General features: G+C 37.2%; 1 protein-coding gene across 1 annotated transcript in view; it reads left to right on the top strand.

The window, feature by feature from the left end:
• The window catches only part of ITGA8 (integrin subunit alpha 8), a 115,752-nt gene that overhangs the window by 65,077 nt on the left and 23,442 nt on the right, over nucleotides 1-27,233 (top strand). The window contains exons 22-27 of the mRNA XM_027695673.1: nucleotides 192-271; nucleotides 3,297-3,377; nucleotides 9,014-9,119; nucleotides 10,923-11,081; nucleotides 16,025-16,150; nucleotides 19,381-19,494. Coding sequence (XP_027551474.1) covers nucleotides 192-271; nucleotides 3,297-3,377; nucleotides 9,014-9,119; nucleotides 10,923-11,081; nucleotides 16,025-16,150; nucleotides 19,381-19,494 — 666 coding nt within the window. The remainder of the gene's footprint in view (nucleotides 1-191; nucleotides 272-3,296; nucleotides 3,378-9,013; nucleotides 9,120-10,922; nucleotides 11,082-16,024; nucleotides 16,151-19,380; nucleotides 19,495-27,233) is intronic.

Consider the following 27,233-nt stretch of genomic DNA (forward strand, 5'->3'; position numbering starts at 1 on the left):
CTGTTTTCTTGGGAGTATGCATCTCTGTTCCTCTGATCTTTCCTCTGTCCAGCCAAGTTTTCCATCTGGTCACATACACATATACAGGATGGTATCCAGTATGTCTGTGAAATGCAATGTTGAACAGTACTGCTTTATTGATCTGGGAGATCAACCATTTTTAATAACCTGCTGTTTTGTTTCTTCCTCAGTTCTCCACAGGCATTCGATTTTCTGTTCAGCATTTTGAAAATGCAGAGTCCAGCATCAGTTTTGAGCTGCAAATAAAAAGGTTAGATATTTTATCAAGAACATGGTTATTTAAATTATTAATTTCTGTTGATACATAAACATTAATATATAAGAAGGTCACTCTAACTCTTGAGTGTCAGTAAAAATTTCATGGGCTTTCCTGTGGTAGCTTACTTCAGGAGGATTTGTGAAGTTGGAACCTTGCTAGCTTTTAGCCAAATCATTTCTTTAAAATTCAGATTAATTGACTTTGGTCAGTAATCCAAGGATCTTCTGCAGTTTTGCCAAAATTTTACCTTGTTTTCCACTTCCAAATTAATGAACGGTGATAACTTTGTAACAAAGTTGTATATGTACAAACATATCAGCTATGAAATTTAGAAAAAAGACATGCCTCTTCTTCACAGCAATTTAGAAAATAAAAGGAGAGCAGTTAAAATCTGCTCAACGGATTTGCAGGCATGAAGAGAAAGAACTGCTTCAGTTTGATGAACCTCTGTCATTTTTCCATTACTTTCCTCCCTCAGCTCCCTTGTGGGCCTCACATACTGCTGGAGAATCTTCTGTTTTATGCTGACCAGTACTTCTTCCACAGGGACAAAAAAGCACAGGGCATGCTGGGTTAGGATAAAAGCAAGAACAAACCTGGGACTTTTTCTGTAGGTGGCAGGGCTTCTGCTTCATCTGTTCTCATCAAATACATGCTGGAGTTCCTACCCTCTCTGCCCCACACACACAGACTTAAATGCTAATGTCTGGCCTTTAATGAGGGCCTTGATCATGTTCATTATGGTAAATAACTGAGACATTTAAAATATTTAAGTCATGTTTCCCTAATGTAACCCTTGAAGGAAAGGGCATGCAGAAATTTGGAAGGGCACAGCAATGCCACAGAAGTCAATGAGGTGCTCAGTCAGGCCTCAGACCTCTCCCAGAGATCTAGCTGGTGAGCTGGAAATCATGCAAACCTGGACATGGGCTACTCCAGAGAGAGATACAGCAAATAACTTGTAGGACCCCTGTCTGTGTCACTGGTCACTTCTTAGTGCAAGCAATACAGTTTTAGATGGGTATGGCTCATGCCTCTAAACCTTTTTCATGCTACGAAATTGGGGAGGCTCAGAGCTTTTTGGATAGCTAAATCTGTCTAGGTGATAAGAGTTGAGGGTAAGTCACTGTTATAGAAAAAGTGACATGAATTTACTGAGGAATAAGTCTGAACTTCAGGAGAAAACAGGATCTCATGCTTCTTCCATGAGCGTGGGTCACTAAAATGAAAAGGGAGGAAATCTGTTGGGCTACCAAAATCAAAGATTTTCAGAAACTGGTATGATAGTGCTGAAGAGCACCCAGCTACTTTAAAACCAAAAGAAAGAGTAAAACATCTTGCATGGGGATTGTACCCTACACTTAAAACTCACTGCTTGGTACATTCTTTCTCAAGCAGCACTACAGTTTGAGCATTTCTGTGTCCTTAGTGAACAGGTAAAAGAATCCTGAAAGGAGAAGAGAACAGAAATTCGTGAGGCAGAAAGAGGAAATTATCTAAAGGGAAGGAAAAGGAAGAACACATTTGAATTTGTGTCCTAGTCTAATTTATTCAAAAGAGAGACCTCTCCTTTACTTCAAAACATCAAGTGGAAAATAAATATTTTGGTTTGCAAGACTGAAGTTCATTACTTATAGTAAACAAGCAAGAGTCTGAGTAGTGTCTTGAAATCTGATTCCTTTTCTGATGTGGACTTTACTAGACAATTATATACTCCTTAGAAAGGGATATGTCCTGGCACTTTTATTTAAACTATTTTCTTCTCTAAAAAAATACCATAAATCATGACCAAGATTTAAATACCATATATATATATATATATATATATGCTCAAAATTTGTATTTTAGCTCCATGGAAAGTGAGGCCATTATACAAATCAGAGACCAGCTTATTCTAACAAAGTAGTGGTTTAGTAATTTTTATACCTTTAGCAATTTCTTTACTTTTGTACTTGAAACAATGGCTATAGAGGATCACAATAAAAGTTCAAATAATGTTTGAGGTGAATCTGCATTAGTTTACAAACAAATTAGAGCTGCTCTTAATTTTAGAAATCTGTAAGCAGAAAGCCTGGATCAAAGCAGTATTGCACTTTAATTCTCAAGAGTCAGTCACTGGGAATGCTGGCCTCCTCTGAATGTTTCCATTTGACTGATGCTACCCAGATGTGATAACAGCAAATTGTGACAGCAGTAGAAAATTAGTCTTCATGAAGCAAGGAAGTACACACTTGCTTGAAAAAAACCATCCAAACTTAGTATTAAATAAATTCTGTCTACTTATTTTCTCTGTCTTTATGGATTTGAACCTGAAAACCATCCTTTACGTAAGTGCGCTATAGTCATAGGAATGGTCTTTTGAAGTAAGAGTAACTACCTTTATTACTAAGGATTTGCAATAAGGACAGACAATAAAGTGAGTGAGAGCACTAGACTTTAAACATAGGGATCTGTTTTCACTGGTTAGTGGGATTAAGAGTGTAAACACTCTCTGAATAGGGGAGGGGAGGGAAGAAAATAAGAAAAGTAAAGAAACAGTCAATCTGTGTTCTTTTTCCTCAAAGACTCTGTCATGCAGAAGTCACAAGTTTGGAGAGCCATAAAACCAATTTTTTTTATTAAAAGCCTGTCTTGTTTGTTAACACTGTCTTTTTCCAGTGCATGAAACAAACTTGGATTTTATTAAGATACTTCTATCCAGACAGATAGCCAACTTGAACAAGGGAATTTACATGATATTCTGAGCTGCATAAGTTTGTATCATCATATTCATCATAGGATTCTGTAAAGGAAGCTTGAGTTGATTATATTATTAAGCATGTGATGAGCTCAAGTAATATCAAACTTAAATACCAGTGTCCTGCGAGACTAAAGAGTGGCAATGGGAAGCCCATGCTGTAACATGTCCAATGGCATTGCATCCTAATTGGGACCTTGTGATATTCAGTGCTGTATCTGTAACAATCTAGACTTCTGATAAATAACCTTTGTTAACACTTGTACATATCTTTTCCAGCTCTAACAAGATAAATCCTACCAGCAATTTAGTTAACCTCCATATCAATGTCAGTGCTGTGGCTCAAGTACAGATCAGAGGGTAAGTATTCAACTATTTCAACTCATTATGATAACTACTTTCTTATTGAATCTTTCTGCATAATCCCATGTGGTGAATCATTTGCCATGTTATAATTGCAAATACCTTATCCACCTCGTACACCTGAGTCTCACCCCTGCAAGCCTTGCAGGATGGAGCTACTAAGGACTTCCGTAGTTTCTGTGCAAATACAGCAACCTGTACAATCTCACATTGTAGTAACACTACTCAGAGCCAACATTTTAAATGGGCATTCAAATTGTGTATGGATGTTACTAGTACAAAATGCCTCTTCATATGTTTAGTTCTGCTTGTGCAACCACTTGGACATTTAATGCTGAATACTAAAGCAGAATCTACTGTTTTTGGGACTGGAAATGTGAAACACATTATGGCAAGGCATATACCAATAGGGATCAGAGTGAGACCTTTGGAGAAAGGATGAGTAAGGAATGAGTTATGACAACAAGTCAACCAGCTACTACTGTAGGATTCTTTCATTTCTGCCCGAAGCAAGTGCGTATCCACTGACACAAAGGATACCAAAACTAAACAGGCACAAGATATGAAAAAGATTATTATTTCTATCTCTATTTTCAGATACAGCTTGGTTTTGGAAACTATAAAATGCAATTAGTTGATAATTGCCAGTTGAACATGATCCAGCACTGTGCCCAGGTGACCAAGAAGGTCAATGGCATCCTGGCCTGTATCAGACATAGCATGGCCAGCAAGACTAGGGCATTAATTTTCCTCCTGTACTCGGCACTGGTCAGGCCACACCTCAAATACTGGGATCATTTTTTGGGCCTCTCACTACCAGAAGGACATTGAGATACAGAGGCGTGTCCAGAGAAGGGCAGCAAAGTATGTGAAGGGTCTGGAGCACAAGTCTTGTGAGTGGATGAGGGAGCTGAAGTTGTTTAGTCTGCAGAAAAGGAGGCTCAGGAGACAACTATCTGACAGGAGGTTGTGGCCAGGTGGGGATCAGTCTCCTCTCCCAAGTAACAAGAGATCAGATGAGATGAAACAGCCTCAGGTTGCACCAGGGGAGGTTTAGGTTGGATATTAAGAAAATTTTGTTCACAGAAAGGATTGTCAAGCATTGGAAGAGGCTGCCAAGGGAAGTGGTTCAATCATCGTTCCTAGAGGTGTTAAAAAGCTGTGTAGATGTTGCACTGAGGGACCTGATTTAGTGGTGGACATGATAGTACTAATTTTATGGTTGGACCTGATGATCTTCAAGATTTTTTTTCAACCTAAAAAAATTATATAATTCTATAAGAATATCAGACTACCCTGTAAAATCTTGGAACTAGACTTCTATCCTTGGTATCCCAGAGGAATTTGGCGGGATACTCTTTTAAAGCACATAATTGCCCCAAATGCTTTTTTGGCTGAGATATTAGATCTCCTACATCTCCTCTTCCAAAGTACAGATCAAGACCTTAACCATTATCAGCTCTGCAAGGGGAAAACAGGAACTTCATGGCCCAGCTTCATTTCCATAGTCAGGCCATGAGGCTTGGCTGATGCTAGAGGGCTAGATGTCTCTTATACAATGCACCTCAAGGGGCTACCTTAGGTGCAAACAAATAAAAATGTATGTATTTATAAAAACTATTTATTGTTACCTCTTTTAAGACAATATAACTATGTAGTGCCAGCAATAAGTCAAATAATTGTGCAGATCACAGAGACCATGTTTTCTGCTCTAATATTCAAGCTAAATCAGTGAGATTTTAAAAGTATTTTTCATCATGTTTTGTAAGTTTATTCCAGGTAAAGAAAACTAATCCTAAAACTAGAGTTAGGTGGAAAAAAGGACTGGCACTCAAAGACTGTGTGGATATATGTTAATGATTGAACTTTGAAAAGGAGCAGTTGAAAGACAACATGTTTAATAAGAACAGAAGTGAGAATATTATTTCATTTTCTGTATTTACTGGTGACCTAAGGAAATGAGCTGGATAGGAAGAGAGGTGAAAAATACAAAATGAGGGGAACACAGAAAGAGAAGTAGAGGCTGAGGAAATAAAAATCAAAGGTGTTATTTAATGGGCTACAGATGTGTGAGAAAATGTTGGGAGCCAGCAGCTCAGATGTTGCCATGGGTGAACACCCAGGTTACAGGCTGGCTGGAGTCTCAGTGTATCAGCGGAACAGTTGTGGTTACACACACAGGACTTCTCAGTAAGGGTTGCTTCCAGTGCTGTGGATTCTGTTTTTTTAGTGAGGTTTCTTGTCACTTTCATAGAAAAATTTTTCAAACCATTTTTTCTTCGCAAACTTTCTGGACACTTTTTGCCTCCAACATGTTCTCTCTGTACCATAGTGTGTTCCTTTTAATGAAAAGTTCTGTAACAGGTAAATAGACCGAAAATGACCAAAACATCCTCGGTTTTTAAGGGCTTGGCAACAAGCAGAAAAAGAGTCTTGAATTGCTGCCTGCAATGCTAAGAAAAAGGTCATTAAAGACAGAGGAATTACTTAATTGAATGACTTCCAGTTTCTTTCCTCTTAAGTCTTTTCATTTTCTTAGCTATAGCATGCATGTACAAAGTGCTTTGTTCACAGATTTTGCTAATTACTCAGAGATGCTAAAACATGCAGTTCCAAGGGGAATTGCTCACTATTTCCTAGATAAAAATAAAACAGACTATGTCCACTTTTGGACAGGAAAATATCTTGCATTGGTTTCTCTACTGCTCTGCACAAAGTTGCATGAAGTGGAACTGGATATGTTGTACATTTTACTGAGGAAAAGTAAAGAGTTAGGAAATTTTGAATATGCATACATGCATGTGTACCTGTACAGTGGAACCATGAAAATACTTCCTCTCTGAAAAAGGAAGAAATCTTCTCCAATATCCTCTTCTAAAGAAAATTAAGATAACTCCGTAGATAGTTCAATGAGCAGTTGCTTTGATAACTGAGATTTGATTATTTTGCTTATCTTTTTTTTCTATAAAAATGTAAGAGTTTTAGTATTGTAATTGTTATCTCCCACTGCTGAAAAAGCACCAGAGGAATGAGGAATTCAGGAAGGAAGTCATTTGGATTAGGAGGATTTGCAGCTGGCAGAATTCTTATTGTATATCCCACATAAGCCTTTTCTGTAGACCATACTTTGTTTATCTTATTTTTCAATGCTCTTGTTTGACTGATAATTGTCACACAAAAGTCTAGGAAAAATCCTTGCCTAACAAATCATTCAAATGTTAAAAATATTCTCAGTTAAATGCAAAATAAAATAGTCAAAAGAAAGGATTTCTTTTTCATTTGACCTGGTGTTTCTACTTTTATGTCAATAGCAGAAGTTCTCAAAATAACTTTGAAATCTGCTAAAATAAACGTCCTTTTATATTTTAGAACAATTTTAATTGAATGTCTACATTTACACTCTGAATTTAATAATTCTGTGGATAAGAAAAACACTTCCCAGGGACTGCAATAGAAACCAGTAGTTTTTGAAACCATGCCTGCTTCTTTTTGTCTGTGTACAGTTTCTGATTTGCAAATTTTTGCTGTAGCTTGGGGGTCTATGTGTCTTGGCTGTTGTATCAACACAGGAAAGTTCCTATTCTCCAACAACGATCAATAATTAAAATTCATATTGGAAACAGGACCATTTGTGAAATAAAGCAAGTTAGGCTCAGTACCTATTCTGAAGTGTCTTTTTTAATAAATATGTTTGATTTCCTTTATTATTTGGGTTAGCTTGTGAATTTGTCCTCTGGCATACTTGTTAGTACAAACTGCTGGCCTTTTGAAGTCTGAGGAACTGTTTAGGATACCCTAAATTTCACAAAGAGTTGTACTTTAACTGGATGATATTAAATTGTTCTCTGGGTTTCCTTGCTGCTTTGAGAAACTGTATGCTGTAGGAAACTTTCTTTCAGACATTTCATTCTTTGTATGTGATGTAAGAACTGTAAGCAAGAACAGTTTGTTTCTTCCTAAAGTATTTTGTCAGCATTTGCAACAGAACCATCCAATAATCTCTTCTTCAAGGGGCAATCTGCAGCAGTGCCCCTTGATTAACTTCAGTGCCTAGATGTCCATCATTTTATTCAAATGTTATATTCTAAAAAAAGTCCTTAGTGATTTTTTTTAACAGTCTTATGTCAGCAAACTTCCTGCTTGGGCAGAACAAGCATTGAAATTGTATGGCTTTTAAGCTAAAGCCTGGAGAAGAGGAGGCTCAGGGGAGATCTCATCACTCTCTACAACTACCTGAAAGGAGGTTGTAGCCAGGTGGGAGTTGGTCTCTTTTCCCAGACAACTATCAGTAAGACAAGAGGGCATGGTCTTAAACTGTGCCAGGGGAGGTTTAGGTTAGCAGTTAGGAAGAAATTCTTTACAGAGAGGGTAATCAGGCATTGGAATGGGGTGCCCAGGGAGGTGGTGGATTCTCCGTCCCTGGAGGTTTTTAAGATGAGACTGGATGTGGCACTTAGTGCCATGGTCTAGTAACCGTGGTGGTAGTGGATCAAGGACTGGACTTGATGATCTTGGAGGTCTTTTCTAACCCTGCTGGTTCTATGATTCTATGGTTCTATTATTCTATGACTCTGTAAACCAGCAAAACTGAGTGAGAGTTCACCCTTGCAAAGAAAGGGTAATACCATTTTAGCACCAAGATCTACTTGCAGTACTAGCAGATGACAGATATCTGAGCCAGAACTCACCTACCATGCTGAAAGAAATTCTTGGATTCTGATACCGCAACTTCTGAACACCTGAGTGAGGTTAAGTTGGCATCTGAATGGGATCTGTACAAGGAACTTCCAATTTTTATTGGAAGTAAAATGTTTGTGATTCAAATAGAAATGTTAACAGATAACTACTTTCTTGCAATCGGATAGAGAAGGAAAGATAAAATAGCAGACCGAAAGAAAGATATCAAATATTAAGTCACTGTTTTCTTCATTTATGCTTTATTCACATGTTGCCAGTTGCAACAGGATTTCAGGGAATGCCTTAGCTGTCGCTTCATTTGCAAAGCAGTTGGAAAGCCTGGAGCACTATTTCAGGCTCTAGTTCTGAGTTCAGTTTCTCAATACACCAATTTCCAATATGACTTCATGGAAGTCACAGTATCTCAGTTTCCCACCTGTAAAATGAGATAGACTACTTTACAAGGTTTTTTAAAGGAATAAGAACAGAGGTTATAGAAATTTATAATCAGAAAAGTTAAATACCTAAAAATGTTACGCAGGGAAGAAAGATGCATAGCTTTAAACATCTACAGGCTTTAAATGGGAATGAGAAAATACATTTATTTATGCATCATTACTCCAGTTTTTTGGATAATGTATTCAGATATCTGAATATCAGTGAGAATGATGTAAATACCCAAGGGACTGGTGTCCTCTCTCCCAACAGAGTTACTCTCTTGTCTGGAAAGGACCATCCATCAGAGGAAGTATGAAAATAAATGCACACCCCCAGTCATCTGTAAGGACTGGATAGTACTCTATGAAAGCAATGTAGTGTTCACCTCACCTAACTCTAATTAATGTGCCCAAATAACAAGCCCTTGAGAGCTCAGTTTTGGTCTTAGTTTTTTTCTAAAAGTGACACAGTCAGTCACTGGTAACAATTACTCTTTTAACCTGTTTTGTATATTACAGAGTGTCTCACCCCCCAACAATTATTTTGCCACTTCACAACTGGGAACCCAAAGATGAACCTACAAAAGAAGAAGAAGTTGGTCCTTTAGTAGAACACATTTATGAGGTAAAAATTATATATGTTGCCACAGGACATCACTGCCCCCATTGAAATCCTAATGAATTTGGTTTAATTTCTTTATCTACAGCAAGATAAAGCCACAAATGTAAATATTCTGACTTTAGCACATGACCTAAATTTAATCTGGGAATTCACAACCCCATTATCTGTTCATGTGAGTGGAGCAGATGTTGGTTTATGTTAGGAGTCTGTCTTTGATATTTAAGGGATTTATAAACATTTTGGGTGTTTGACAAGAATTAAAAACAGTGCTTAAAAGTTCATTCTAATCGATGTCAAATACCTTCTCATTAGAAACTGTGAGTGCTGTGCACAGGAAAAAATTTTTCCTTTGACATTTAGCTAACTGAGAAAAAATTGTAGGCATACATGTAACTTGTTACCTCATTGCTCAGAAAATGGTCTGTTGAAAATAACCCTTAATATTTCAAGAACACATGTTTCTACCTTTTATTGTTGTTGATCTTTTCCTTTGGATGATTTGTCAATTAAAAGAGAAGAGTTCAGCATAGAAAAAGGGCATTGAGTAAACTACATGGAATACAGGCCATCCTTAGAATCTGATAAATGACCTTTATTCGAGAGGGTAAAACAGAGTGCTTCACATGTGGTTATAATTCACAAACCAGCCCTCAAGAAAATATAAGCAACTGAGCTTAATCAGCAATGTAAGATTACAATTTGCATGACATACTAAACTGTAATGAATCAGACTGTAAAATACAAGTTATCATTTGTGAATTCCTCATCTTAACACATTTCTCTAAACTGAGAAATCCCTAACAAATCTTCCTGTCTCAAGCATTTGGATTGTTTATGAAACTATATATGTGGCTTCAAATTTATTAAAATAGTTACAGTGATTAGTTACACTTATTTAGGAAACCACTTTCATGGTTTATATCAGCAAAGCATAAAAAAGGCCAAACACCCTCCTAGAAGATGTAAGATTGAAAATGGGTTTTATTTAGTTCTAAATAAAGTTCATCAGTCACAAAAATTCTACACATTTAAAAAAAGGAGGTTATCACATCTCTAGAAACTTTGCATAAATCTCCATGGTGTTCAGCTTCTTTAGATTTTCGTGCCCAGTGATAACACATGTCCAGACTTTCTGTGATCATCAGATATTTTCAAATTGTAAAGTGATATAAGGAAACTATTTTAATAGCCCAGATTTTTAAAATTTTATTATTTCTAACTTTGCTCTTTTTCCAAGAAAAAATAGTGTCCTGGCATGTCACCTTAGGAAAACTTGTTCCTTTTCTTCTTTTGAGGAAATTTGAATTGACAAGTATTGAAAATGGAGTTCTTAACCAGAGAAGTGGAAGTTCTACTGTACCTTCTATTCCTGTGCCCTGAAACATGATTCTTTTGTATTCTGAAGTTTTGGCTACTATTTTCAAGTATGATCTGTTATGGTTAATTGTTCATAGTTCTTTAGTGGTTTTTTGCTAGTGTGTTTTGTGTTGGGTTTTTTTTTTTAGGTAATTTCAACTCTTCATATGTAGGATAAAATGAGAAAAGGTTTGGATTTCTTGAATACAGACTGACAGAAAATGCTGTTCTCCCAGATTTGCCACTGGCTTTATGACTAATGTGCAGAGGTCCTCATCCCCTACCTGCCAGAGATTCTCCATCAATAAAGCGATGTTAATAATCTATACATTCTTTCCAGAATATTCCATGGCTGTGGACACTAAGAATTTGAAAATACCTAAGTGGTTTTTGCTGTGATTGTTGTTTTATTTACTGCCTTGGAATGTGCTGATGATATTTCTTTGATAGCTGCACAATATAGGACCAAGTACCATCAACAATACAGTTCTCCATGTCGGTTGGCCTGTGTCCAGTCAAGAAGAATTTCTTCTTTATATTCTTCACGTTCAGACACATGGACCATTGCACTGTCAAACAAGCTCTCCCATTAATACAATGCAAATAAAGGTAAGTATTTCATTTCTATCTCTGCCTGTAACATGCTTGATTTTTTTTTATTTTTTGCCTACACTTCACGGTGGGATGGAGCTTTTGGGGAATTTTTAACAGAGACCCTAAGATCATTTTCCTGGGTAAGAAGCAAGATATAGATGAATCTATAATGTTTCTAGTGTGACAGTTGTGTTGTATGGTATATGTTTGGTCTCCTTTTTTCCCTTTTTATAAAAGGGGGTTATGTTTCCCCTTTTCCAGTCAGTGAGAACATCACCAGACTGCCACAACTTCTTAAATATGTATAATCGCTTAGCTAATGAATTCACCAATTCCCTCAGGATCTGTGGATGTGTCTCATCAGGTCTCATGGACTTCTGCACTTTCAGACTTCTTAGATGTTCTCGAACCTGACCTTCTCCTACAGCAGGCAGTTCTTATTCTCCCAGTCCCTGCCTTTCCCTTCTGTGACTTGGGCAGCATGGCTGGAGCACTTGCCGATGAAAACTGGGACTGAAAGGCATTGATCGCCTAAGCCTCCTCCCCATCCTGGGTAACCAGGTCTCATATTTCTTTCTGAAGAGGGCTTAAATTTTTCCCTATCTTCCTTTGCTCATCGATGTACACATAGAAGGTTTTCTTATTGCCCTGGATGTTCCTTGCCAGATTTAATTCTGTCAGGGCTTTAGTTTTCTAACCTGATCCCTGGCTGCTTGGACAATTTCCTGTTTTATGATCTATGTTTGTGATGGCAGATCCCCCTGACTTTGGCTCAAAGTCAGAAGATTAAGCAAAACACAGCTCTACATGTTATCCCATCAAAAACAAGGTATCCAATTTATTAAGCATAACTGATGCCAGACATTTCTGAAGTAAATAACATTTTTCAAGTTTAACCAGTAGCCTGTTAAACATCTTACAGGGAGAGCTGCATTCCAAGTGCTAAAAGTGCTTTACGTCTTTTGCATATGGGGAGGGGTTTGAGTTCGATATAACGGATGAAAGTGGAGACATCATTCTAGTGATGGGGATTGCTCATAACCACAGCAGCTACAAGTCAAATCTTTAGCTTAAGGACAGAGAACAACAATACATACTTAAAAGAATAAAGAAAAACTTATGTATACCAAATACATTATGGCTAGCTTTTTGTGTTTCACCTAGGAAACCAGAGAGGGATTAGGATTCCACCATTTTATTTAGCTCTCTAGAGGAGATATGAGTGATAGGAAACAGAGGACAGGAAATGTTTGCCTTTTATACCCAAAGCACAAGAAGTTTGGAAACAGAATTTTTTTTAATTTATCTTTTCTACCTCATTTCCACATGTTTTTCAAAGTGGCAAGAAAGAAGAAGCTGAGGTGCTGCATTTATGTTTGCAAGCATAGCGTCTCAATCTCACTGCTCAGATCAGGTTGCAAGTACAAGAAAAGGAGTAAAGAAATTCAGCATCCTCCCTCCCTAGCCACTGTGTTCTGTTTCAGTTTTGAATTAAGAAGCTGGGTAGAATACTGCCACAGTTCTTAAGGACATTTTCAGGCAATGTTTTTTGGTGGGGTTTTTTGGTTTTGTTTTGTTTGTTTGTTTGTTTGTTTTTTAGTTTGCTCTTGCTTCTCCTACTTGATAATGATTGCATATGTTACATAAACAACACTAAATTCTTGTGACGCTTGTGAGAAATTTTCCTGTAATAATGGTCCATCTGTTTTAGCAGAATATGGCTTTAGATTCACAATCATTATTTCAAGAATTTAAATATCCTTTTGTTACTTCAGTTTTTCAAAGCACCGAACAGCATGAATACACCAATCAGGTTTTAAATATGTAATGCTTCATATGGGAAGGGGATGCAGAGACAGCTTCCTTCAGGTTTTGTATAAACAGCAAGATGCTTGGCTCAGATTTCCAAATAAGGCTGAGGATGTTATGTGCCTGCTTTCTCTTAGATTTCTGAAGCTAGCTCACTTAGGGCACTCGGGCATTTCCCCTTTGAAATTACTTAGATTGTTCAGTTTCAGTCAAAGAAGTGTATTCCTCCCCATTGCTGAATTTCTCGTCTTGTAAAAAAAGTTTCCTGTGTGCTTTTTTGTTTCATCCACAAAAATGAATCAAACCTATGCACACATGGGAAGACTCTTGTCTGGGGACTTTTCCCTTTCTGTAGCTTAGCTTTCTCTGAAGGCAGCAAGGGATTTGAAAGGATAATAAAATTATGAATCCTGAAAAAGGTGTAAAAAGGAGCAAAAGTACTTATCAAAGATATGGAATGAATCCCGTTGCAGAAGAACTCAGTACAGTAGGATGCATCAATCTAGAAAGGAGGTGACTATGCACAAATATGATCCACAAAATGAGTAGTGGTGGGAAGAGCATGGCTGTGGATTTACTGTCCTCTGCCCATTCCTGCACAGGAACTAGAATACTTAATGAAGCCTGGAGAGCCAGATTCAAAACAAGCAAAAGGAAGTGGTAGTTCATGATGACAGATCTTAAGTGTCTGGAACTTGTGGACAAAGGGAATTAGTCATGGTTAAAAGTTTACGTGATTTTAAGAGGAAACTGAACAAATTCACAGAAGAGAAGTCCAGTGAAGATTAGTAAATTAATAAAAACTTCATACTAATAAGTAAGTCCCCAAGCAGAAAACATTTGGGAGCTGAAAGTTACTAGGAGAGTATTGTGTATGTATGCCCTGTTCTTACTTTTCCTAAAGGCAGCTGAGGTGAGAAGAGGGCTCGGCTAGATGGCCTGAGCCAGTATTCCTGATGAGTTGGTTTTTTAGTCCCAGACTGATGGCGAAAAGCAATTTTATGAAACCTATACCTATTAATACCACAAGTATAATGGAGGCTTCCAGCTTCCATGGGTTTCCAGCTATGGTAGACTATACAAGGTGACACACATGGCACATTCTCAATAGCTGAGCACTGAAGTACCATGAGTGAGGCACCTGTCAGGGAAGCAGTGAAATAGCAGTTAAAATCCACCACATGGGCAAGGTACATCCACCAGCATGACTGGCAGGAGCTAACCTCTCCCAGAGCCACTGCCTCCTTATGCCGCAAAATTGTTATTATAGTGTGTAAGTCTTGGTCTCGGAACAAAATAATACCATCCAATGCATTGCTCTTCAATGGTCACTGACACCTCTTGTACCGTAGCTTCTACTTAAAGTCCTCTTCCAGAACATTTCTGATGGAGTTACACATTGCAGCAGAGGGTATTGCCTGGCTAGAAAAAGAGAAAAACTAAACAGTGCTTTGAAATGAAAAGTGAAAAACGGGGGAGGTCTGTAAACCTGCTCAAAGTCATAAGGCTCAGGATAAGAAAGCAGTACAGTTTTCCATGATGGGGAAACTGAGACAGTCTGTTGTAGTTAAAGGGAGGGAGTGATAGTCCATATAAGATATAGTGTGCTATATAAAATAGCCAAAGAGTTGTACAATTCCATGCTATTGGCTCAAGAAGGATAAAATAATATCTTTAACCTGAACATCTAGGCCACTGTAGAAATTCTGATTTTAAATTGTTTCAGGAGACAGGTATGTTTTCTCTTAACCACAGAGAGCTGTTTTCAAACCTTTGCCGTAATAATTCATTACTGAAGATGATAACACACTAGGATATATGAAAAAAAAGTAAATATGAAAATCATCTTGTGTTCAAATGGATCTACATATACATCAGTTCTGATCATATGTTGTGGGCTTCTACACAGGCATATCATTATATTGTGTTTTTTAAATTTTTCATTGTTGAGGAAGCCTATATATGCTGGTGAAAGAATCCTGGAAGGAGAATTCCCACATTACCACACTGAAAAGCAGAGATATACTAGCTACTTAAGTGTTCCCTTATTGCAAATAGACAATGTTAACCTCATTAAACAACAGAAAAAAGAGGATTCTTACTTTTGCTTAATGGGTTTTCATCTGTTAATGAATTATAGTATCTTTCACTTTTTAGAATGCCTTTGACTGAAGATCTCAGACAATGTCAGAAAAGATCCATTTTTAGCATTATAATTTTAATGAGATGAAAGGTACAAATTTTCCAAATCTAATACTACACGGCATTAATGTGTGGAAGGTTTTGTGTGTTTACAGCTCTTCTCTTCCCTTTAGTGCTACAACATTTATTACAATTACAAACATTTTCTTTAGGAATTTGTTTAAGATATTTTGTGTTCCAAGGTTAAAGGAACTGATAAGAAGGATGTGATGTAACTCTTGATAATCTGAGATCCTTAAGAAATAGTCTTGGCTATGTTTAGGTGAGTTCCTATTGAAATCTTACTGCAAACTTCCACATCTATCTTATTGTGATTTTACATGATTAGATTGTCATGAATTGAAATTTATCTTTCCCTCTGTTTCCCAGGAGTTGTTTGAGGCTTCATGAAAGAAGCCATAAATGCTCTGTGTAGAAATTAAAGACAAATTGCCAACAAAAAAAAAAGTAGGTTTTAATTGGAGAATAAAAATCTGTAAATATAAAGCTGAAGAAAAGAGATCTGTAACAAATAATGATCAAAAATTATGTTGTTTGAAGTAAGATTTCCTTTTTTTTTTCTAGCTTCTAAAATTGGTAAAATCATTATATTTCAATAGGCAGATTGTTATCTGAACTGATGATCAGATTTCTGGGTGATAACTTGGAATTTATCCTGTCATATATATCAGAATCTGGCCCCAAGAGTCTAATAAAATTAAGTAAAACAATGAAATTGACATCAGTAAAAAGTGGAAAAAAGTTATCTACTGTAATTCCTCTAAATGAGCAATATCTTGCTGTGCTATTACTCATTGTGCTCCTAGTTGAAGATAGTATATTCTCATGGTTGTGCTGTTAAATTGAATAAACAGTGTTAATCCAAAATTCAAGACCTCTGAGAGGGAACAAATCTGTTATATATTCCATAAGCATGTCATTATTATTCACATTTTTTCTCTTTGCAGTTTGCTATTCCACAAGACACTCCTGAACTTGCTGCTTTTTTGTATAATTCCACAATTTCTCATTACATCAGAAGAAGGGATGTTGCAGTGGCAGAACCTCACAGGAAAAACTCTGCAAAAGTATTGGTGAGCTGTCTAGAAACTATAAACTGAGACTGTGCATGCAGTGTATCAAGGTGGCTGTTGATTTGACGGCAATTTATTTACAAACTTTTAAATATTTTTCTAAGCAATTTTAACCTCTCAATTTTAAATGCTGTTTATTACATATCACCATTCCCCAGGTTAGAGAATTTGTTTGACAGATTTTTATGTTAGAGATCAAGCATGCCAAATTCTTGGCTGTCTTACTCCAGGCTGTTTGCAGACAAACCTCTGTGGTCATGCACACTTATCACAGGGAATTTAATCACTGATTTAGAGAATGAGGCTTTCATCCACAAAATAAATTTCAGGTTCTTACTTCTGAAAAGTAGGTCTCCTCTTCTTAACTTGACTCCTAGCATTCTGGCTCTTTCCTAAGGAGTAGCTCACGCTTTAACATTTTCATGTAAAATAACAGTTCTGACAGATAAATAGTTTGCAGTATATTTGTTCCCCCCAGTAACTACTTACATACACATGGGAAGGTGAGACTCTCTCCCTTTACAGTACCACAAGCAAGGCAAATGGGACAGGTCACTGCATTTTTAACAATCCAGACAATGCTGGAGCAAGAGGAATACTCTCTCTCCCAGGTAAATAGTTTTAATTAGTCAGTCTGGTACCTGAGTATTTAGACTTGGCTGTATTTTGAGAAGTTTTTTTTCCCATTCCTGTATTCAAAGTCCCATCCTTAGCATACTTCAGCATTGTAGGTATCAGCTCCCCTTGCCTAGAGGCAGCATTCAAACTTGGTGACCTTAAGGTCAGTCGAAGGATTCATGCAGTCCGTGCTTTCCATCTATTTTTATGAACCTCAGGCAGAGTTTCTTTCATGTTTTCCAGTCTCTTATTAAGCTCTTTACTGCAAGCTCATGTTTGAATTCCTTGACATGACTAGAATTTTGGTAGGAAGAAAAGAACCTCACAGACCTAAGTCTTCTGGAGTAATAGAATAATTAGAGTGCTTCTGAAAGTTAATTTGGCAATTTTTGTAACAGGAAGAAGATAGAATCTGAAAGTAATAAATACCATAATGTTGTTAAGAACAAAATCACAGATGAACTCATTTTAAACAATAATAACTCTGTCATTCTTTCATCAACCCAATACCCTGGAAAGAATCTGATTCCACTGGGGCTGAAGGAAAAATGCCTGGGCTTTCGAAGACTTGCCAGTCAATATCACAGAACACATAATCTATTCTCCAGTAATACCTTAATTATCAGTTATCTTTCTTAGTGATTAGGCCCATAGGCTGCGAACATAAAAATTATTGAAGCAACTGGAAGTGGTTAACAAAGCTCTGAAGTATGCACTGTGCCTGCAACTTAAAATATGAAGCAGAGAATTTTCAGCTGCTTGATGTAGACAGATCAAATATATTTAGCTGAGTACTTAATAATGTGAAATTGGCACTTTGATGAGCAGTCTTCTACTACAATATGCTTTTGATCAGCACAAATTAGGATAGGATTGGGTATAGTGCTTACCACTGGATATATAACAGGACTTTTTCAAGATGGGCATAGAACAGCAATGTCATTAGTTTAGTTAGAAGGTGTTCCAATTCTGTGTGCCTTCAGCATTACATGCTACGGATGCAAAAAAAAATTTTTTTTATTTGACACCTTAGAAGTATACATGAAAAATGAATGCTGCTCTTGGAAAAGACTGATTGGCCAAAGATAATTATTTGTTAAAATTTATATTTTTCTTTAGAAGTTCTGTTATTTTCATCAAAGCATTTTCACAGAGAGACAAAATGTTCTGAGAACCTCTTATTCTATTCATACTGTTTATTAAACATTTGATTTCTCTTCCATTAGTTCTAATGTTACATTGTTCTGAAAATCACTACAGGCTAAATGCATTACTTAAAAAAACAGAAATATGTGTTCAGGTCTTAAAATGTCAGCCAAAAGTAGACTTTTTGCATACTAATGATTTATTTTGTTAGTATGTGTTTTTGGCCACTATGATTAATGAAAACAGCTCTTCTCCTTCCTACAACATAAATAAATCTGGTTGGAGGATATTTAAGGCCAAATAAACAAATACTTTAAATTATTCATTTAAAAAAAAAAGTTTATAGCTGCAAGTTCCAGAGTTTACAGTTTCATTTTCAGGCAGATATAGAAGACAGCAATTAAGCATACAGCTTCTGCTTATCCTGCAATAAGATAGATATTTGTGGGAAAGCTGTCTATAAAGATAGAGTATTCCTTAAGGGTGTTTTCAGATCGGTTCCATACATCATCATCTCATTTCCTGAAATATGGGCATTGGTAGTGCATTCTCACTCTCACTAGGGAATATACTTAGCTTTGTGAAAACTTAGCTTTGCATTTGAGGTCACAAGGCCTTCTGTCATGGGAGGGATTCTCTGCTTTGTTATAAAAATAGGAATCAATTAAAACCTCAGCCTTCCTCCTGAATTAAACAAAAACTTTTCAGATAAAACCCATTGGTATATATAAAACATTTTTAATTTTTTGTACACACATTTAATCATTTTTCTTTGAGATCTTTCTCCCTTTCTACGCACTGAACTTCTGTGGTTACCCCACAAGACTCTGCTCATTCCCTTCAGTGGCTTCCAGTCAGCTTTTAACCTTTTTTGTAACGTTTTTCTGGCAGACTTTAAGAGTGTATAGTTTTGAGTTGCATTGCTTGGCTTTTGCTTTCCACTCTGTATACGAGCCAGAATCACTGCTCATCAGGAATGTTTCGTGGACAATAAGTTTGAAGTAAAGCAACTAATGAATCTCAGCAAATGTTCTGGCTGCTATAATGAAAATATCAATGGGAAAATCAGGAGATTTAGAAAATATTTAGGAACATAAATAAACACTTTTTCATGGATAAGAGCAGAAAAAAAGTGTTGAAATCATAAAATGACTGGTAGGTGAAGACAAAGCACATGATTCAAAGGATTGGTAAATACTTGGACATCTTAAGAGTTCTTTGGAGCAGATATTATTGAAAATTTTTACTTTTATCTTCATTATTACAGATAGGTGGTTTTACCCATTGGCGACGCAAAAAGGATCTCCCCTTTGGTTTACAGTTCTCACGATGACTCATGTATATTACATGAAATTAATGATTTCAGACTACTTAGCTCTTTAAGGGAAAGTTGATTTGGTTTTGCTTACTTATGATTTTATACATTTTCAAAGCATGAGTATGACTTCCGTTTATTTTGTGCACAGAACTGTACAAATGTGAAGTGTGTCCTAATTTCATGCACTGTGGGACAACTGGAAAGAGGAAAGAGTGCCGCGCTAAAAATCAGGTCCCGGCTCTGGGCACAAACATTCCTGGAGGTAATACACACAAAACTCTCTGTCTATACACAAAGACCCCTGTATATTTTATTTGACCAGATATTTAAAAATATAAATTATTAAATTAAATGGGTCAAATGCAAATGCTTTTTGCTACCAATTTCTTTGAAGGTAACATCTCACTGGTTCCTATCCAGGTTGTATGCATGCTGCTTACTTTTCTTTTTTCCCTAGCACTCCCTCTCAAATTTATGTCCTGAATCCTACCTGGAAATCCCAAGATTATTTTAAACACCTTTCCTGGACTGGCCCAAATCAATAATCTCTTAGGTCGCCATGATATGCTCTGTATTCGTAACATCTTTCCCAGTGGAAATTTTTTCTTGGAGCCAAACAGCATACACTATGTCCAGTACACTGTGTCCATCTTAAAAATTCATTGTTATTCATTCTCTGTTAATCTAGGGAAGAGTAATATGTATCAAACTCATGTGATATACAACACTCACACAGTGACAATCTGTGTCTTGTTACTAAAGAGAAGGGACAGTGCAGACCATGGAAAAAGTGTGGCAAAAGGGCATACTCTGGTTCAAATGCAAAAGCATGACATCTTGAATGTCTCTCTGTCCTTCCAAATCTGAGAACTGGGATGGACATCTTCTGGTGCAAGCTTTTGCAAAGGTCTTACAAAATTTTGCATGGAAAATGCCAGTATGCAAGCATCTCTGCAGTGATAGGAAAAATGTATCTGTTGGAAAATAGGACAGGAATTTTATTCCAGTTTTTCTAATTCCACTAAGAGACTGACAGTCGCACACTGGCTAGTCCCTGTTAAGTTCAGGTAAGAACTTAACTGCACTAGTTCAGTGTTCCTAACACACAGAGACGAGCAGAGATATTATCTTTGACTGGAACAATGTGTGACAATTTTGAGCACTGCATTGTGCAAGCAATAACACAGTGAACCTTCATAATTTTTTTTACCAAGTAAAAGATAAAGCTTAGCTCCTTTAGCTAGCTACCTTATTGGGAACTGAACCTGACCTATTCCCAATCCAGTCAAGTCTTTCTCTTCATGATTCTGCTGGTGAAATCTAACTCCATAAGGGGCAAAAGCAAGGTCTTGTGAAAAAACAAACTCATAAATGAGACCTTGTGCACAGATCCTTAGATGCCAATTTTCTAGGCTATTTACAGCTATTTCAATGGGAATTAACCTCATAAAGATTTTTTTAAGTCCAGTTTAGTATATAACAAGAAATAACTGTAAGAGATTAAAGCTAAACAATTGTAATGAGAAACAGAGTTTTCTCTGAGTTTTTGGCTGTGACAGAAGATATGTAACAGTTGGATCAAGCTAGCTACAGAAGACATGAAATCTCCTTTTCTTAATGATTCCTACTAAAAACAGAATCTTTTTCTTGGATGTAACCTTCGTTAGCTTGACTTCGGTTCAGAACAAGGATAATTGCATGAAATTCAGTGGCAGTTTAAAGCAGGAGCAGTGGGACTCACCTCACATAATTTTAGTAATCTGAAAGTTAGATGCCAAAACTGGTTGCCTGACTGTAGACAGTGACAAGACAGAAAGGTATCTTCAGAAGGTGCATTATCCAGCTGATTTGAAACGTCTTTTCTGCTCTCTTTCTGATCTGTATAGGGGAGAATGGTCAAAGCTGGGCCTTGGGACATGGGTGTGCGCAAACACACCAGGCAATGCCAGCACTGCAGTCCCTTTAGTTTCTCCTTGCTCCTTGATAAATCCTGCTTGCTATGCCTGTACCTCCCTTCACTCAGTGAGCTCCAGGCAGAGGTGGAACCTTACACCAGCCTGTGGGCAGGGGCAAGGATGAGCCATCCTGTACACTCCCGGGGTGCAGAGACCTCATGCGAAACACTCCTACAAGAACATCTGCTTACTCCACTGGCCTTACATACCCTTGGTATCAAACAAGGCTTTTATGGGTGGTGATTTTACCTTTTCTCTGTTAATATTTCTGTTTCCTTTGAATAGTAACTTGCAAGTCTTATAAAGACTCAGAAAACTTCACTTAAAGCAACAGGATTTTTTCCTAAGTAGGAAAAGGTAGTCCCCAGAGAATTGTTGTATCCTCCCATTTATGTCTAAATAGCTGCTGGAATAACATGATCCCTGCTTCACATGCAAGCTGAGAGAGAGGCAGTAAATAGTGTCCTAGGGTCTGGTTGCCTTCCTCCCACTTGCCTCAAAACAGTTCCCATTTTCACAGCTCCTTTTAAAATTAACAGTTATACAGCCATCACCATAAAAGACTGTAGAGCACAGTTTCCTAAAAAGGACACAATCTGCTCCTAGTAAGTCTGCAAACTTGTAGTTCCTGAAGTTATTCCAGAAGTAAACTGAAGTATATTTAAAAAACAACTGTTGTTACTTAGGCTGAAATCTGCAGATTCAAATTGAGGATTAAAATGCAGTCAAAATAATCAGGATGTGGTGATTGTGAACCGGGAAGGACTGTTCAAGGGCCACACTGAACCTCACAGTCATGGTTTTGTAAAGAAGCTTAGAGGAAAGTCTCTACAGCAACATCCCAACCTCTTTTGCACATGCAATTAATGTACAAAATTTTCATATGCCAAAGAAAGCAGGATAATGGTGACATACAACATTCCTCAACTGTGTTATAATCTAAATGAAGACATGATGATCTGCAGAAGAAATTGTTTGTGCTCATTAAAGCCAAGAACACACTGTCATGATGTATTTTCTTCTTATAGACATGTTAATGCAAACCTGAGAAGGATTTTATTGAAAGTGATTGATTTATGCTAGGATGAAATAATTCATGTTTTTCATCAAAGTTATATGGATCAGCCTGTATATTTTGTTGCCACAAAATATCTGTCATGTATTGAGTGACTCCTTCCTCTTCCACTTAGTTTAACTGACAACAGCTGACCCCTTGTCTCTTGACAGTTGTAATCTGTCACCTTAAAACCCAAACTCCCATAACAAATAACAGTTAAATGACGTGCAATGATTAGACATGTTTGAGTAAATAAAGCAGCCCAAATTTCCCAACCAACCAGCAAAGATAGAGACAGACATTGTGCAAAGGGCAAGAAGAATCACAGACTTTTTTGGATTAACTTCAAAGCCTGGCTGTAAATATGAACCCTCTAGTAAAGCTGACTTTTGGATTCAGACTTGCTGATCGAGCAAATAATAGCCTGATTCGTGCAAAAGAGAAACAACCTTACATGGTTATGTTACGTTGTGTTCTGATGGGGCTCCATTATGTCCCCATTTGTCTAATCATGATATTTCTGAGTCATCAGAGGGAGACCTGAGGGGATCTGGCCCAGCATTCTTTGAACTCTGGTGGGTATTTTTTAATATAAGACTTGGGAGTTGTCTAGTAAAACATCTGTTTTGAAAATGAATTTCTAAGTGATGAATCTGTACCATCTGTCTGATTTTTGACATCCTTCAGGCTCCAAGCTCTTTGGAACTTCTAACACTGTGGGATTTGGAACTCAGCTCATTTTTAGCTATTATTTCAGCCTGTACTGAAAATACCTTACAATGATACAAATCTCTTTCTGGGAGAGCTTGGGGAGACAGTTATGTAAAAAAACCACAGAGGGTGTGTGAAGTTCCCAAGAGGTTTCAAGTTTATTTTATCTTCTTTTAATGTTATTGAATATAATTGTATTGTTTCTCTCTTGACTTTTAGACAGTTCTAGATATGTGAATTTGGCCCTCCTGACTGCACGAACTTTAATAGCTTAAGTGCCTGGCCTCAGACTGGTATCTAAAACCTGAAACTAAATACCTAGGCTCCCTATTCAGCACATGCAGGCAATGAGGTACCTCAGATAAATTGACTTGATCTAATCATCAGGGTGATGCATGACAGCTATCCCTTATCAGGGGACTAGGCACCCAAATCAGGATTAAGTGCGAATATGCCCACCCTCTCAGAACACAGAATCCAAAGACTACTTAGGAGGTACCTGTGGAACTAGTTGAAAGACTTAAGGAGGACTTTTTTTATTCAATATTCTGTGTGAGAAGCTAGAGCTGGCAGTCTAGTGATTAGAGAATTCATGACTAGAAGACTCAAAATTAATTTCTCTTCAGCTTGAGAGGCCTGCTTTAAAAAATGATGGTGTTCCCTTCTGCTGAAGTTACACTTCTGCAGGAACATGAAAAGAAATTGAGACGTCTGGAAAGGTATAGAAAATGAGGAAAAGCCTGATACAATACCTTGTTATTTTGGACCATCAGCTACAAGTCCTTCCAGTCCTCTCATCCACCTTTGCCTTCATTGCCTGGGACCTGGAGCTGTCGTCACTGTTAGAGTGAATGCTCTAATTGTATTTCCATGATGAGAAATCTTGTTGAGAATCTCTGCATTTTATTACTGGTGAACTCAGAGATTCTTCAGTGTGATAGAAGTTCTTTAGGCCAGGCAATGTTTGTGGGACAAGGATTCAGTTTAGCTGCACAAAGGCCATTGGAGGCAGAATGCACATAGCCTGTGCGGTGGGGCCACACAGACTGTGCAGCACATGTTGTTGGTAGAGACTTGGAACTCATAACAGAAGTGAATTGGCGGAGATGGTCTGAGAGATCCAGCTCTTGTATGAGATCCTTTATTCAATCACTTCTCTTCCTCTCATCTTTACTATGGGAGCGATTATTCCACCTATAAGTGGGATATGACCCCAAGGAACAATAATTCTATCCTCAGTATCCCCCAGAACAGAACCTATTTCTGTGCCCAGTGGAAAACATCTCAGTCAAAGGAAGATTGCTTAGTGTTTTCAAAGAATAATTCTGCAGCCAACCTAAATTCTCTGTCCATGGATTGAAGTGGGGAAGCAGAGAAGTTAGTGAGAGAGACATCTTGTTCCCTCATTCATTGAGATATCTAAGCCATATATGGGAGTTTAAGTAGATTGTTTTAATTCAGACTGAGAATTAAAAGCCAAAAATTTGATGCACTGCCCTTCGAGCCATATAAAAACAAAAGGAGGAAGTCGTCAACAAAATTTTCCTTTACGTCAAACAACTGTTGTTATTTGAAAAAACAGAATAAGTAAAAAACAAAACTGTGTGTGGCCAAAAATACTATATTATAGTGGATTTCATTGTTTATGTGGAAGGAAGGCTACAAAGAAAGAGACATTTGCATGGGGCTGAACTAACTGAAAGTTTTTTGGGTGTGGGCTAGTTTTGTTTTCAGTCATTGTTATTTAAAATATTTTAACTGTTAACAAGAGCAGAACATGAGACCTTTGCTAGATGTGCTAAAGTATAGGTAATGTTAGGTTTATGAAGAAATAAGCATCTTAAATAAATAACCATTATAATCTGTATACTGAAGTCTTCTGGAATCACAAGAAAATATCTGTCTCTATTATAATTTAACATAATCTGTTTAAATGAATATAAAAGATATAATATGTGAAGTGTACAAAGTTAATGATTGAGAGGAAGATGTGTTGATTTTCAGAATTTTGTCTTTGGTCACAGATACATTTGTGTGGGCATACCCTCTTGCTACAAATAGCACAAATACTTTTTGACCATGTGCAGAGTCATACACACATTTTTAAACAGATTAATACAAGAACAGGTAGTTATATGACCTCTACTCTCAGCATTTATGTAAGCTACTCTAATGGCAGTAGTTCAGATTTTTGAAGGTATCAGTCAAAGAAAGCAAGCTAATGAATTCCCAAAGCATATATTTAAAAGGTATTGCTTACCCCTTTGTCTTTAAAGTGTGCCATACTCCAGCAGACACAAAGGGAAACAAGTTTTAATCAAGTATGACCAATATTGTTGTAACAGCACTGAACTCCGTATGCAATAGACATAAGTGCTTGGGGGGAAAATTCCACCACAACACGTAGCCTGCCATGGAGAAAGTATGTGCCCTTCAGTTAGGGGTGCTTCACTGGACTACATCTAACCAGAAAAAAAATTCTGTGAGGTTAAACAATTCTGCATAGAGGCAATGGAACAGAATCATTCTGGGGAGTCTCTCCAGTAGCTGAACTCTTCAAACCTGCAGAACAGTAATGATCTGTCAGACTTTAAGCTGCTAAAGGTTTTGTTTCATCTACCCTCAGTCCAGCTCCCTGTGAGCCAGATTTGTTCCTGCATTTCAGTCTGCTCTCTGACCAGGATGACCACATGCCTTAAAGATACTTTGGGGGGACTTCAGGTCTGTACTTGAGCTTCCTGCAGAAAGCACCAGCATTCCACTGGAACCTGGAAAACTGTCCTTCGATTTGTCGAAGATTTTCCAGCACTTCTCACGTAATTTCTGTCCCAATTGTACTTAGGGAAACACTGAACTGAATATTTATTGGGAACATTTTCCTTCATTTCTGGCTGCTTTTTTGTCTCAAAACTTTTAAGAAAACAAAGGCTTCAGTTCAAAAATCTATTTGTAAAACAAAAGCATGTAGGGAGAGAGAAGCCTTAATAGATACACCAGCAGGATCTACCACCCAGGCAACAGAGGGAATGGCCATGCTTTGCCTGCTTTCCAGAATATTGCAAACTACTGTCTCAGCGACGTGTACAAGAGCAGGCTCTGCTTGTTCTAACACAAGGGGAACCTCAAAAGGTCAGTGTACTAGGGCTGGACTCCCTACTGTTGGTCATTAGGCACAGACACAAATACCAAATTCTTTCTTCCCCTTCCTCTGAGCCATAAGTCCTCAGCTTGAATTTCAAACCACAGGTCCTGCTGCTTCCAGTAAACACTGAATATTTAAACATATGCTATTTAAAAAATGATATGGTAAAGAAATGCTGTTTCTTACAATTGGCTTGAGAATTATAAACAAGGCTGTAGGAAAGACAGCTGCCTGTATATCCAAGGTGTTGGTATAAGTAAGAATCCTGTTTGCAACTGATGTTGACCACAGTCATTGTTTGGAAGCCCTTTGCACAAACGCATAAGTCTTTAAATGCAGAAAAATGCTCTCTAGTCTTTTTTATTCTTCATTCCTGTATTCCAGCATTTTCAGGAGCCTAATCAAGGGTTGAGCCGAGTTGATAGCTGTGATCACACCCAGGCTTATTAACCCCAGCCAACCATTAATCCACAGGAAGTACCTTACTCTGATGTTCTTATTGCTGATATAAGCTGAAAATTAAATAAACCATGTCTAGTAGGTGAAAGGATTTATTTTTCTATGAATGCTGTGTTTCCTTTATATGAAGTTTCAAGAGAGTTAATGCCTTTACTGTACCTAAGCCAATCAGGCTGAATATCTAATGCCTACTTCTTTAATAATATAACATATTCTGCTCTCCCCATTACAGATTACATTTATAAACCATACAAATCATATCCAGAATCCTACTTAATATCAGTTGCTTAGAATTGAAAACATAAAGCTTTTTTCAGACTTTTTTTCTGAATGCGAATTGTTGCACAACCACATAAACATGCTGGAACTTTGTGTGAGAAGTCTAGTGCTGAAGAATAAAAGATGAAGAATGGCCTGAGGCTGAAAATGGAAAATAATTAATGTGATAAGGAAAAATTATTTTTCTGAATATCATCTCATAAATGTTCAGCACCATGAAAGTGTATAAAAGTATTTATTTACAAAGTCTAATTTTTTATTTCAAACACTGTTGATAGAAAAGGTAGTTCCCTTTCATTAGATGCCATCTGTGTTAAAGAGCTGATTTGACTATCCCTATGTAGTCATTTGAGACAGTTTTTTCATGTTACTCTTTCCTAGTTTAAGCCCCGAGGAGA

The sequence above is a fragment of the Neopelma chrysocephalum genome, unplaced genomic scaffold (genome assembly GCF_003984885.1).
Source record: "Neopelma chrysocephalum unplaced genomic scaffold, ASM398488v2 Primary Assembly neopelma1_102, whole genome shotgun sequence".
NCBI classification, from domain to species: domain Eukaryota; kingdom Metazoa; phylum Chordata; class Aves; order Passeriformes; family Pipridae; genus Neopelma; species Neopelma chrysocephalum.